The sequence below is a fragment of the Dermacentor andersoni genome, chromosome 10 (assembly GCF_023375885.2).
Source record: "Dermacentor andersoni chromosome 10, qqDerAnde1_hic_scaffold, whole genome shotgun sequence".
Lineage (NCBI taxonomy): Eukaryota > Metazoa > Arthropoda > Arachnida > Ixodida > Ixodidae > Dermacentor > Dermacentor andersoni.
The window spans coordinates 44,652,514-44,667,828 of NC_092823.1; the positions used below are offsets into that span (position 1 = coordinate 44,652,514).

At 43.9% G+C, this 15,315-nt stretch overlaps 1 protein-coding gene across 1 annotated transcript in view; it reads left to right on the top strand.

Annotated features, from left to right (window-relative positions):
- Nucleotides 1–315: 315 nt before the first annotated feature.
- Nucleotides 316–15,315, top strand: part of LOC129380631 (chymotrypsinogen A-like) — a 65,106-nt gene continuing 50,106 nt past the window's right edge. The window contains exons 1-2 of the mRNA XM_055062231.2: nucleotides 316–999; nucleotides 5,183–5,210. Of these exons, the coding sequence (XP_054918206.1) occupies nucleotides 898–999; nucleotides 5,183–5,210 (130 nt within the window). The 5' untranslated portion in view covers nucleotides 316–897. The remainder of the gene's footprint in view (nucleotides 1,000–5,182; nucleotides 5,211–15,315) is intronic.

Here is a 15,315-nt window from a genome sequence, read left to right on the forward strand (position 1 = left end):
ATTTGTGTTGTCCCGACGTTCTAATAATATATGCACATATTCTTGGAATTTTGTAGACATGTTTGCCTTGAGAGAAACTTCCGGAGTACGTCGTATGTCTTGCTACGATGGGCGTTCCCCTACGCGGAAGTCGTCCCTGTGACTTACGGGCGCACTTCAAACAGAAAGGTGCTGCAGTGATTTGTGCGATCGATTTCTAGCAGTTAGCCTTGGAATCGTTTTTTATTGCTTTGGAATTAGCAAGAAAACTCACTCACAGATAGTACATTTCAAAATGATGTCTTTTGCACAAAAGTTCGCGTATATGATGGGGCACAGTGCCGAATTGCCATTGTCAACGCGTACAATAGGATCGATTGAAAGACGTGCACACAAAGGCCACACGTTTCTTACACGCCAAACGGCATTCTCCGCCAACGCCCGGGACCCAAAGCTCAGGAAGTATACAGTGTGTCACGCGAGGAACGTCCGCCGGCTAATAGCACGTTCATTCTGCAGCACGACCAATTGAGAATATCGTTGGCGAGCAGTTCCACTTAAGCGTGAAGTGCAACTGCAGATGCCTGACACGCAGGATCCAGAAGGGCAGGTAAACTTTTTAGTTTTTTTACTGAAGGCGCACGTCCGCGAAACTGAATGGAATGCTTTAGAAGTAAAGGCGGGCAATCGAGGAACATTCATGGCAGCAAGTTCTTGGTGCGAAACTTTCAAGCTTCATAAATTTATGAGACGTTGACAGTCTGCTTTCTACGTCTGCATTTTAGGTTCGCCTTACTGGTTTACAGGCTGTAGTTACGACCGATAAGAAGCATTGAAAACTGCATGTTCTGCCGATGTGTGGTTCTCTTGGGATGCATCACGATTTCGTGATCTCGACAAGAGGGAAACGTGGAAGGCATGGCTTCCTTACCTTGCGACTACGTACCATGGTATACGCAACATTATCTCACAAAGGTTGCTCTCGTGATTTTTGTCACGGCGCTTCCTGTAACTGCTAACGTAAGTTGTTTTACTCGTACATACCTAACTACAATAACCTATTCTTACATAGATTGCACGCACCATGATGACCAATCGGCGATGGTGGCGGGTACTCAATGACTGAACTGTTTTGTAATTTCCGAATCTATGCGTTGATTGAAAGAAACGTTGTCATTTATGTGATCCTGTATTTGGTAACCGGTATGATAACCGGATTCATATGTCGGTGCGTTGTTTTTCCTTCGCAGCGATGTTTTGTTTTTGAGAAGACATGGCATCAAGCGTTATGAATCATGCAGCTGTTGAATCGTTTGTTTAATTTAAAATAGAATGGCACTTAGTATAGCTTAGAAATTGAAATCTGCGCGCTTCAACATTTACGGTTGTCTTTAGCTTTGTGCGGAAAAGCTTGTAGCCGAGATTATAGCACTATATAATATGAATACCTTTATATTGCAATTCAAATGACGTACTTCCTACCGGAAAGAATAACGGAACCGTAATGGTTACATTTAAAAATGATAATAATAATGACATAGCCAACTACTGCCCCTTCATGTTTTACCTGCAATATCGAATAGATTCAATATCCCTACTATGGAGAATCGAAGGCTTAGAAAACATAATTTGTGGACGCATCTGCCTCAACTTACCAGAAGATTCGAAGCATTAGCTCAACTGTTCGAGAAATAGCCAATCCTAGAAAACCTCAAACACCAGGAATATCGGTCCGATGTTTAAAATATCGTAAACCAACTTTTTTCAAATTGACATTAAAACAATTAATTTCGCGTTCACGGAATTCGTACATTGTGTTTTAGCTTCATAAGTCGCCGACGACAAACCAATTTTGTTGAGTTTACCCATCCGAAATGTCACAAATCCAAAGTGGTTTTCTAGCAGGCCGCTTATCAGGGCCATGCAGATTATGAAATGGAGTACCCATTTTACAATACAGGGAGTATACATGTTGTACGCAGACCTTGCCGGCTTAAATATCAGTGCCTGTTGAGCACATGAGCTCATCGTCAGTAATCTTTGGATATATGACTATCCTTACGCCTGTACGTGAGGGAAACCGGCAGTTTTGAAAAAAGTTGGGTTTTGTGAACTCTTGGTGTCTTTCAGAATCTGTCACTGTTGGCACAGGCACGCAACATCCTTGTTGCGTGTACATAACACAGTGAAAATTTACTTTGAAGGTGAAGCAGCTATCGACGAATTTAAAACTATACTAAACAATGCGAGAAGGGGTAAGCTGGCCTACCGGAAGTGACCTCAAAGGACAATTTTAATTTACCCCTGTGTCAGAACGCGCACGATAAGGAACTCTTTGATGTTCAAGGGGGAGGGGGGGGGTTAATCGAATGATTCGTTGCTTAACTGTAAGAACCAGCATCTAGGAATGTTACATTTACTTGCAGAGTGTTTTATCTGAGTGGATACTTAGTTATCTGAAAGGATACTGAGTGGTTTATGCTGCGAATGCGTGATTGCAGTTTTTCTTCATTTGAAAGGTATTGACAGTTTGCATAGCAATTGCAGAACAGAACCTTTCACGACTCTAGCTGATGGTAACACGCCAAAGTCATAAACGAGAAACCGCGCGACTTGTAACCGGATAATCGTCCCTGTTCACAGTCGCTGGGAACAGGGTGTTACAACGTGTCACTCTACAATGCGCTATAAGAGTGGCATACAGTCGGAATTTAGTGACAAAGTTGAAAATAAATTTCTTAGCGAAATAATTTTAAAATTAAATTATGGGGTTTTACACGCCAAAACCACTTTCTGATTATGAGGCACGCCGTAGTGGAGGACTCCGGAAATTTCGACAGCCTGGGGTTCTTTAACGTGCACCTAAATCCAAGTACACGGGTGTTTTCGCAATTCGCCCCCATCGAAATGTGGCCGCCGTGGCCGGGATTCCATCCCGCTACCTTGTGCTCAGCAGCCTAACACCATAGCCACAGAGCAACCACGGCGGGTGTAGCGAAATACAGTATCTGATAGATTTATTCAGAATAAATAGAAAAATGCTGAAAACTATTGAAGCACTAGATTTTCCACGAAAATGTTTCTATGGTTGAATTGTCATACCAGGATATGCTATGAACGCGGTGCGGTAATAGAGCATCTCTTGCAAATGTGTATGAACAGCATATATATAAAGAACACAAGCAAAACGGCATACTTTTCAGTTTATGCGGTCAGAAAGAAGTCAATTGGCTAAGAAAAATGTGCAGGTTAGACGCCTTCTTTCTTTTTTAACCATGAGAATGGGAGGCTTTCGATGTGGTCGCTGGACGCTGATGCCTGACGTTGTTTGCTGCATAGTGCTTACCCACTCTAGTGGCTTTGCACTTCTTCGTTTCATCTGAGAGCTGCGCAAATCACGTGTCAGGATTGCAGGCTAATTCACAGTCCCTGGCAAGTTCGCTGTACTAAAATGATTCCTGAGGCGAGCAGTGCGAAAATTAGAATAAATGCAAAAGCAGAAGGAAGACGAACCCAGCGCTTCTCATGTCAAGAGTAGAATACCATATCGCGGAGCTAACCATCCTGCTGAAAGGATGTTTACCAGGCTTAAACAAGGTGCTTGGATCTCTCGAAGCTCAGCTTCCTGCTCCTAGTCAGAACACCTTATAAGAGCATGTCGCCCTCTTTTTAGTAAGTGGGCCACGCACCAGGGATGCTCACACTTCTGCTATATTCGAGGCCAGGTGACTTTCATTATACAACCTAATTACAACGTCATCGCTGTTTTTTACCCAGTGACCGAGCGATGCTTGGAAGCACTGCTTGGAAGCTCGGACTATATTTTATCTGTACTCTGGCGTTGTCGTGTCGTTTTCAATGGCAATAGCATTCTTGGGATTCTCATGCCAGTTTTTTGTCCAGCTATCGAGCTATCCCACCAAAAGTTGAGGTTCGATCTCTAAGATAGTGCAGCCTCAATATATTGGTCGATCGCAGACTACTCCGTAAATCCTCGTCAGGTAGTGTTGCCCCACATATATTTTTAAAGCGCTCCGATCTGTCAAGAGAATGGTGAATTATACTTGACGGATTTTTCGAGCCGTTGGTATGCGCCATTGGTGGTTTGCCCCCTTTTCTAGCCAATTTTTCAAGATGGCCGGGGGTTATGTTACGCTGTGACACAGGACGTGCATAATTCCGAAATGTTGCTTGATTCGTGTCGAACTTTACTAAGCATACTCTTATCATCCCCACTCTACCCTCAACAACTAGCATACATCGTTTTCGTTATTGCGACGTCACTGCGTATGTATCCGTCTCAGGCTGTGCATCCGCCTGACTTGGCGCTTGCATTTCGACATAGCTTGTGAACGATGCAGTCCATAAACATAAAAATTAAACGACAAAATAGTTGTGACCTTCGATGTGAATAAACAAACATTCTATGACGTTACGCTTTAGATATTCTGAAAGTAAACAAAATTGCACGCATCGCCATTAGTTGAGAAGTTCTGGATTAAGTCCATTAATTAACCACCAGACAAGAATTATGCAGATAAAACACACCCACCAAAAGTTATGTGAAGCAAAGGTTTAACAAAACGGTTAATTGTGCATATACTTGGTCAGCAGGCAAGGACTATTTAAGCCAGTTCGCTGGTACTTTTGTTCTGACCACATATAACCTTTGCATGTATGTATGTCCACAAATATATCTACTGAGATAGTGACCGATGCAACACTCAGCAGCCAGGCAGTCATGCCCAACCGACACCACCTAGATAGCACAAAGCCTCTTCCCTCCGATCGATGTCGCCATGTTACCTGGCCCGACTGCCATAGAATTTAATTGGATGCTCAGGAGTAGGCAACAGTGATTTTGACGTCACCGCTTTCATCATGCCAGCCTTCTCAATGGAAATTTCGGGCCATGTAGCGTGAGCTCATGGATCGGAGTAAACAGGGCTTGTGTTATCTAGGTGGTGTTATCCCAACCCGGTAAACCAGGCAAAGAAAGCTGTGCTTTATTGAGAAGTCATTGAATACAATCGCCTGTTCGTGTAAGAGGTCCGGTGCTTTAGGCATTCCTGCGAGCCATAATTATATGCCCAGGTTGAAGGTCGGGGTTCGTTTTTTTTAATTACTAGAAGATAGGTTCCGCGTTTAAGCTAATTATGTAGAATGCTGCTATCCAATCGGACCTTTATTTCCCTCTCCGCAGAAAATGGACACCAAATTGAACCAAGCCGGTGAGTGAGACCTTTATTCTTCAATGGTGATTTCACAACACGATCGAAATAGGCGGTTTTCTTTAACGACAACGAATAATATTTCTGCATCGGCTGCAGCGATACGACGAAAATAATAAAGATGATTTGGGATGGTTTGATGAAAATAGCGTATAGTAAATTTTCTGCAACTCCAGCACCAGTAGAACCAAACTTACGAGTTCGCGAGCGTGACGTAAGCCTTTCAAATACCACCTGCATAGCCTGCTCGTTTCAGTTGTTCTTTGTGTCATGCTCAGTCGAGAATTATTACATTATGGGAACTCACATAAAGATCATAAAAATAAAAGAGTAGCGGGCTAGCAATTGTTTCTTGTAAAGGGTACAATTTCCACCCACTTAAAAAGGAGGTGAAGAAAATCCCGGCAGGATTGAACTTGGTTGATCTTTGCACGCAATATATAAACTGTTGCGCATTACGATAAGAGACGCACTGCAGTCATTGATGACCGCAACCCTCGGCCACCTTGGTGGACCTTATAGAGGTAGCGGTACCTTTAATCCGCGTTAAAACATTTTCAATGGCGAGACATGGCGTGCCTGACGTGCAACACACGTGCCACATGCGGAGCAGTAAGATGAGAGACGTGCCGGGAATTTCTTATCGTTGCCAACGAGGAAGCATCGTTCGAAATGAACCATCGGAAAATTTTGTTTCTTTGTTGAATTCATTTTTATGACAACTAGTAACATATAGTGTCCCAAGTGGCTATAAATGGACAGCGACTGATAAACCATAAAGGGGGCAGAGGGAAAAGCCAAAGAAAGTTATCGCTCGAGAAAAAGAGAATGTGACATCACAACAGATCACATGCACAGCACCAGCACTATAGATCAGAGTGCAGTTCCGTGGTTGAGATAAATTCTAGTACAACTTTGTGAGCCTCAGAACGAGTTAAAGCACGACCTTACGCAAACAATAAATCATTGAGTGCAGTTCGAGCAATTTTAAGTTGGTGGAAGATGCTCCGCCGCACGCACCAACAACTGTTGAACGCTGAGCATTTCAACAGCAGGTGCTCAGGCGTTTCACTGATTGTCCACAAGCCGGACATGAAGGACTCGGGGCACATTCTTGACGGTGAAGGCCGCGTGCTACATTAACGCACCCAGTGCGTAACTTTCGCAGTAGGGACCTGTTGCGGTGGGTTGAAAGCATGGACACTGATTGGTGTAGAGTAGAATCCCCTGGCGACACGTTCATCAGGGTGCAAGCGTTCTAAGTTGCGGCATATAAGGCAGTCGAGTGTCGTCAAACTTGCATGAGATGTTATGGGTCAAGCCTCCAGAGCTGCCTCGTTTCCTGAAATACTAATGTACCAGTGCTCTCTGAAACATCAGTGCTCTTCCCTCAGATTCGATGGGCAACCTTGAAAATTTAACTTAAAAGAAGGGAGTTCACGTTGGTGAAGCGGCTCAGAGCCCCGAAGGGGTCACTTAGGACCCCAGCCTCTGGAAATTTAGGATGTCAGATAATATACTTCAGCGCCATACTGAAGCTTAAATGTCCGCAAGACGTCTTCGGCAAGCAGAGCGTTTGATTGTTCGGAACGTGAGAGCATTGTTTAAAGAGCCACTTGATGATCTTTCTCCAGATGACCGATCAATCGACATGGAACATTGATCAATGACAAATCAATTTAATGCAGCAATTGCCGTTGTCAGTGCTTTCACATTAGAATCACGAACTTAGAACCTAGACGCAGAATTCGGCGGATTTGTCTGTTTCATAGGTTCTCCAACTCGCAGCTCGGCAGCTCAATCATCCGTCCAGCTTACCACGCGTAATACCGCGCAAGTAATTTGAAAGCCATTACTTACCCGCTTCACTACCGCACTTCAGTCAACCTTAGTTATCTTTTGTGCGTATCTCGATGGGCTGGAATGACCTCCTACCTGACGGCGTGTACACGCACTAATGCCCCTCACTTCAAGCGCATCATTGAAGATTGTGTTTAGCTCAAACCTAGCCCTGGCGTAATACCTCTTCGATGCGGTATTTGAGGTGCTGCATAAATAAATAAACGATCCGGGTACTGCCAAGTGCCAGTGGCTGAGTCACACCGTCCGAAAACAGCCTTCTTCACGCCTGATGGTTTATTTGAATTCACCGTGATGCCATTTGGCCTGTGTAACGCGCCTGCCACATTTGAAAGAATGATGGACAACATCTTGCGCGGCCTCAAATGGCAGATATGCCTGTGTTATCCGGACGACACCGTTATCTTTTCACCGGACTTCCCTTCCCACTTACTTCGACATGAACGAGTCCTAAAGTGCATCGCCGATGCTGGCTTCCAGTTTAACTTGAATAAGTGTCGCTTCGCTGCCCGGCAGCTGGTCATCCTCGGCCATGTCGTGTCGAAAGAAGGTGTACTCCCTGATCCGGCGCAACTACAAGCTGTTGCCCAGTTTCCCCGACCGACGACCTTGAAGGAACTGCGCAGCTTCATTGGGTTTGCGTCATACTTTCGCCGTTTCATCCGCAATTTTGCCACCATAATAGCACATTTAACGTAGCTTCTTCGTAGTGGCCACAACCTTTCAACCTGGTCACCGGATTGTGATACCGCTTTCACGAAGCTGCGTCGTCTCTTGACGCCACCACCAATCCTGCGCCATTTCGACCCAAGTGCTCCAACTGAAATACACACGGATGCCAGTGCCGTTGACCTTGGGGCCGTTCTCGCTCAGAGAAAGGCTGGCTTCGACGAGTACGTCGTTGCCTTCGCCAGTCGTGCACTCATTAAACCTGAATCGAACTATTCTGTCACAAAAAAAGAATGCCTGGCTACAATTTGGGCCATCACCAAATTCCGTCCGTATCTTTATGGCCGCCAATTTGACGTGATAAGTGATCACCATTCGCTGTGCTGGCTGTCATCCTTGAAAGAACCGTCCGGTCGTTTTGCTCGATGGGCCCTTCGACTGCAGGGGTACGACATTCGCGTGCTGTACCGTTCTGGCCGAAAACACTCGGATGCGGATGCCTTGTCTCATTCGCCACTAACAGAGGAGGCTAGCTCCCGAAGGCCTCATTGTCCGAGTCTTCCCTTGCTGCCACGGACATTCTTCTGGAGCAGAAGAAGGACCCATGGATTGTGTCCACGCTGTGTTTCTTGTCCCGCCCATCGACACCCACTACCAATCGCGCATACGTCGCCAAGCACATCACTTGTCCATTCGCGAATGGCTTTTGTACCGTCGTAATTACCTCTCGCAGGTCCGAAAGTAGTTGCTTGTCATCCTTCGGAATCTGCGTTCTTACATTCGTGCAGCGTTCCATGACGATCCCCAGTGCGCGCATGCAGGTGTAGTGAAGACATAAGCGCGTTTACGCCTTCGTTACTACTGGCGGGGGATGTATGGATTCATCCATCATTATGTCCGCTCCTGTCTCGTTTGCCAACGCCGTAAAGATCCCCCTGGTCGTTCAACCGCCCCATTGCAGCCTTTGCCTTACCCAGCACCTCCACCATATGTCGCGAAGCACTTTGAGCAGTAAGCGTTCGTGACTAGAACGTTGGAGCAGCGAGAGGTAGTGTAGCCGATCGAGCACCGAAACAAGGTTGTTCTTTCTCGTCGTCGTTGCCTCTCTCCTAGCCACAGCCCCACTGCTCCTTATTTTACAGTAAAAATAAATAAATTATTAAATAATTAATTAAAAAAAATTGTGACGAATAAGATCGGCAGGCTAAAAAAGCCCGGTTGCCACCACGCGGCTCATACCCAGTTCGTTCACTGGCTGCACCATACCTGCCGTTGCGGCGTTGGTCGCTGAGTCTGAATGAATGTTTGATGTTTTGTGGCGCAAGGGCCAAGTATGGCCAAAGAGCGCCATGTCCGTGTTAATGGGCTTGCAGTGAAATCATGAGTTCGATGAAGTTGGTGTGACGTGGCTGTAGAAGGGCCTTAAAAACGGTCGCGCTAAAGTGCGCAAAATCTGTATAATAAGATTATGGCGATGACTTATGACGTGTACTATGAACATTAAAATGCATTTAAATAGAATGATACGATGCGTAAAAATATATAAGGTTATAAGATATGTTCGAGCACTACTGCCTCCTTAGAGCCCTTGAAAAAACAAGGGCCTGGAGGCATGTGCTAGGCAAAACTTATCGCAGCGGCATCCTCTGGAGCGAGGATGCTCTACGAATTTCTTGGGCATATAACGTGTAGTACGACATTATTTAAGAAGCTCAGAACTGTCTTGGTGTCAAAAAGCGGTTCCTTACCAAGAAACATAACCGGGTGTAGAGGGATGTGATGTTTGTAAGCAAGCGGAAAATGTTTCTTTCTCTCCGTTTCGGCTTCCCGACACTCCAGGAGGACATGGAGGACGGTCAGCCTCTCACCGCATCTGCCACAGGTTGGAGGTTCATTTCCAGTAAGCAAAAAATTATGGGTACCAAATGTGTGTCCTATTCTGAGGCGACAGAATAGGAGATCTGTTCGCCGAGATTTTGTTGGGGAGGGCCAAAAACCTAACTGCGGCTTTATAACGTGCAGTTTATTATTTATCTCTGCGTCCCACATGCGTTGCCAGTGGTTTCGCAGTTTCTTTCGTATGTAAGGTTTCAGATCTGTGAGAGGCACCAAATCAGTATTATTAACAGCAGGGAGTGCAATTGACGTAGCCATCTGGTCTGCCAAGACGTTACCCTCGATTCCCCTGTGGCCGGGCACCCAGCATATGATGATTTGCTGGTTAGACAGATAAGCTTTGCACATGTCGGAATAGACCTCAGTAAGTACAGGATTTTTATGTTTGTAGGGTGACATTAAGGCCTTCACCACACTTAGGGAGTCTGTATATATTACGGCCTTTTGGAGTTTTGCTTTCTTTATATGCTTCACAGCCGACCATATAGCGTAGGCCTCTCCCGTAAAGATACTTGTTTCTGGATGTAGTACATCGCATTCCGAAAAAGAAGGACCGACGGCTGCATAGGACACTCCGGCATGTGACTTGGAAGCGTCTGTGTAGAACTCTGTGCACGAGTGTTTGTACTGAAGTTCTAGGAAATGCATTCGAATTTCTACCTCTGGAGCATGCTTTGAAACTTTTAGAAAGGATACGTCACATTCTGTGACCTGCCAGTCCCAAGGAGGTAATAGCTTGGTTGGGCGCATTAAGCGGTGCTCCAGGAGTGGGACATGCATTTCATCGCTAAGCTCTTTCACACGCAGCGAGAAAGGCTGTCTTATAGACGGACGGTTGCGGAAAAGTGTAGCATACGTCATATCGGTAAGGATATTAAAACATGGGTGTTCAGGAATGGAATGCACTTTAAGGAAATAACTAAAGCTGACGTATGATCTCTGTAAGTGGAGCGGCCACTCATTCGATTCGGCATATAGGCTTTCGATCGGGCTTGTTCTGAAAGCACCAGTGGCTAGTCGGATACCTAGATGATGGACAGGATCCAGCATCCTTAGCGCGCTCGGGGCGGCAGAGTTATACACAACGGCCTCATAATCCAATCGTGACCGTATTAGGCTCTTGTAGAGATTCATTAGACACTTTCTGTCACTACCCCACGTAGTCTTGGATAGAAGTTTTATTATGTTCATTGTTTTTAGACATTTTTCTTTGAGATATTTGATGTGTGGAATGAAAGTGAGTCTATCGTCAAGTATAATACCTAGGAATTTGTGCTCTTTGTTGATAGGAATTTGTTGTCCACACAGTTCTAAGCAAGGATCCGGGACCAGGCCTCTCTTTCGTTTAAAAAGTACACAAGAACTTTTGTGAGGATTGATTTTAAATCCGTTTTTCTCTGCCCATTTTGATACTTTGTTTAAACCATGCTGTACCTGTCTCTCGCACACTGCGAGGTTACAGGATTTAAAAGCTATTTGAATGTCGTCCACATAGATAGAGTAAAAGATGGCCGGAGGTAATGAAGCACGGAGCGTGTTCATCTTCACTATAAAGAGCGTGCAGCTAAGCACGCCTCCTTGGGGTACACCAGTTTCTTGTGTAAAAGGACGTGACAGTACATTGCCGACTTTTACACGGAATGTGCGATTGGACAAATAGCTTTCTATGAGGTTGAGCATATTACCATGAATGCCCATTTCTGACAGGTCTCTTAAGATTCCGTATCGCCACGTTGTGTCGTATGCCTTCTCCATATCGAGGAATATGGATAGGAAAAACTGTTTGTGTACAAATGCGTCACGGATGTTTGCTTCAATACGTACAAGGTGATCAGTTGTGGAGCGCCCTTCCCTGAAGCCACACTGATAAGGATCAAGTATTTTGTTCTGTTCAAGGAAATGGATGAGGCGCCGATTTATCATTTTTTCAAATACCTTACACATGCAACTTGTGAGGGCTATCGGGCGGTAGCTTGCCACTGAGGAAGGATCTTTGCCTTGTTTTAAAACAGGGACCACAATGGCTTCTTTCCATGCAGTCGGAAGGTACCCTGCTTCCCAGATAGTGTTGAAAAGTGATGATGATGATGATTTGGAATTTTTATGGCGCAGCAGCCGTGCAGACTATAATGCGCCAAGAACATGATTTTCGTATTAGCTTATTTGTTTAAATGCTGTAAAATGGTGTAAATGGCCAAGTAAACATATAAAACATGAAATGTGCTACAGTTCTTGTAGGATTCCTGTGGCTTTTAAAAAGTTAAAAGTATCTTCATATGGGACCAGTGGTTCATCGCTCAATAACAACATAGGATGGATAGGGATTCTTTTTTCGTAAAAAATCTTAAAATATCTTTGCCTCCATTTTTCTAAACCCGGACATGTTATTAAAATATGTAGCACGGTTAAAATTTCACCGCAGTGTTGGCATGTTGGTTGTGGTTTGTTATTAATTAAGTAAGTATGTGTCAGCCTTGTGTGACCAATTCTTAAGCGACATAAAATAACCTCGTAAAATCTTTGTCTGTGGCGACAACTCTGCCATTCTCGTAGAATAGGTTTTATGCAATGAAGCTTAAGTTTTTCTTGATCCCACACTTTCTGCCGGTGTTTCTTAACTGCTATTTTTAAAGTGGCTTTATAATCTTGCCAAGGTAGGCCAACATCATGTAGCTCCAAATCTTTGGTACTGAATGCCATAAAATCTGCTCTTTCATTACCGGGAATTCCTACATGACTAGGAATCCAGCAGAAAGTGACATTTAACGCTCTCTTGTGACATGTTGTGTATTGTTTTTTTATTTTCTTCAATAGATTATTTCTAGATGGTAACCTAGATGCGAGAGCTTGAAGAGAGCTCAAGGAGTCGCTAAATATAACAGATTGGTTATTTCCTCTTTTCAGGATGTCTTCAAGAGCTAACGAAATGGCATGAAGTTCTGCAGTAAAGACAGTAGCCTGACTTGGAAGTCTCATTTGTTTTTCAAATTGATTTGATGTCACTGCAGCGCCTACATTGCCATTGCTTTTTGATCCATCTGTAAAATATTTCACGCAAAAATTATATTCTGATTCTATTTCTAAATATTCGCTTAGTAACGCCTCTCTTGGTGAAAATTGTTTTCTGTTTTTTGTTAACCTAAAGTCCCATTGCGCATGTTTCATCTCCCAAGGAGCAAAAGAAGGTTCATCTTGCAAGAATTTATTTCTTACGTCGAAACATAGGTCCGCATTCAGCTTTTGGTACCTGATGAAAAAGGAAGGAATGATTGCCGGTTTGTTGCTAAAATGTGTTTCAAAGCGCGGCCTTGTAAATAGTCGTCTACAAGGATGCGTTGAACAGGACAGTACTCTCATTATGTACATGTTTCCAAGAAATAGTCTTCTGTGTTCCAAAGACAGCTGGTTGGTTTCTGCATACAAGCTTTGTACAGGAGACGTACGAAACGCGCCGGAGCACAGACGTAGGCCGAGGTGATGCACCGGATCAAGAACCTCTAATGCTGACTTTCGAGCTGAGCCGTACACAAAACATCCGTAGTCTAATTGTGATCGGACAACTGCATTGTATATGCGAAGCAGACATATTCTATCTGAACCCCATGATCGGTGGGATAGGAGCTTTATTAAATTTATGGATTTCAGAGATTTCTGTTTTACATAAGCGATGTGCGCTTTGAAGTTGAGTTTTTTGTCAAAGATCATACCAAGAAATTTGTGTTCGTTCTTTACTGTGATTTGCTGTCCTTTAATATGTAATGTTGGGTCCGGTGTGAGCCTTCGGTATTGACTGAAAGGTACGCATATTGTTTTTTCTGCGCAAAATTTAAAACCATTTTCGTTTGCCCATCGCACTATAGAGTTTACACCCAACTGGAGTTGGCGTTCGCAAGTAGCCATATTACAAGAGGAGAAACAAAGTTGAATGTCATCGACATATAAAGAATACCTTAAGGAAGAAGGAATAACTGTAGTTATCGAATTCAGTTTCACTAAAAATAGTGTAACGCTCAATACTCCACCTTGCGGCACTCCATTCTTCTGTATAAAACAGTTGGAGAAAGTTGGTCCAAACATTACCTGAAAAGTTCGGTCCTCCAGATAGCTTTTGATTATACAAAGCATGTGCCCTTTTATTCCGTGTCTGTGCAAGTCCATTAAAATGCCATGTCTCCACGTCGTATCATACGCTTTTGATAGGTGAAAGAAAACGGAGACGCAATGCTGCCTTTGGACGAAAGATTCACGGATTTTTGTTTCTAACCGAACTAATTGGTCGATTGTGCTGCGATTGGCTCTAAAGCCACACTGGTACTGATCAAGTAACCCGTTACTTTCCAAAAGGTGTACAAGCCGTTTGTTAACCATTCTTTCGAATGTTTTTCCTAAACAACTGGTTAAGGCAATGGGGCGATAACTGTTAGGATCAGAGCGTGCCTTTCCAGGTTTTAGAAGTGGTAAAACTATCGCCTTCTTCCATGCTTTTGGAAAATAGCCTTCTGCCCACAACCTGTTGAAGAGGTGAAGGATTGTGTCGTACGTGTTCATGTGTAGGTGTCGCAGCATTTCGTAGTGTATGTTGTCCGGGCCTGCTGAATGGCTCTTCCCTAAATATATTGCATCGAAGAGTTCAGTTTTTGTAAAAGGACTGTTATATGGCTCAGTACTATTCAGAGATATTCGAAGATCTTTCTTTTCTGCCGTGGTCTTTATCTTAAGAAACTCGGGCGTGTAGTGAGCGTCACTCGAAATTCCAGCAAAGTGCTCGCCAAGTATATTTGCTTGCCCTTTAAGATCCGTTTCCTCGTCGAATATAGGGAGTGTATATTCTGTATGAACACCGTCTATTTTTCTCACTTTCTCCCAGACTAATTTACTTGTTGTTTGACTGTTTATAGAGCTCACATATTTTACCCATGATGTTCTTTTTGCTATCCGTCTTTCTCTTCTAGCCTCACTGCGCTTTTGTTTAAAAAGCAATAAATTTTCGAAATTTGGGTACCTGTTAAGTCGAGACCATGCACAGTTTTGTTTCCTACGAGCTTTATCACATGCTTCATTCCACCACGGTTTTGGTCTACGTGGAAGTTTTCCTTGTGAAAGTGGTATGGAGTTTTCAGCTGCATCTAAAATTTGTTTCGTTATCGCATCACATAAGTCGTCAATATTGAGTGCGATGACATCATCAATCCTTTTTTCGGAGCTTTCCAAAAAAACTGACCAGTCTGCTTTACCCAGCTTCCATCTCTGTCTTCGTACTGGCGTTGTTGGAGGCGCGTCGATCGGCTTGAGTATTATAGGGTAGTGGTCGCTGCCACGTGGGTTTTCCCTCACGTCCCAAATAAAAAATCCAGCGAGTGACGGCGTGCCACAGGAGAGGTCAATGCTTGAAGTAGATTGTGATTTAGCAATAAAATATGTTGGCTTTCCATCATTAAAAAGGTACAGATTGCAGTTGTCTAAAAATTCTTCTATCATTTTCCCCCTTGCGTCAGTGTGGTTACTGCCCCAGATGTTATTATGAGCATTAAAATCACCCAATAAAAGGAAAGGTTCTGGAAGTTCTTTCACGAGATTTTCTAATTCTTTTATTGTGATATTCTTACCTGGTGGTAAGTACAGGGAGCATACTGTTATTGTTTTCCCTATCTGAACCTTAACTGCTACAGCTTCTAAGTTG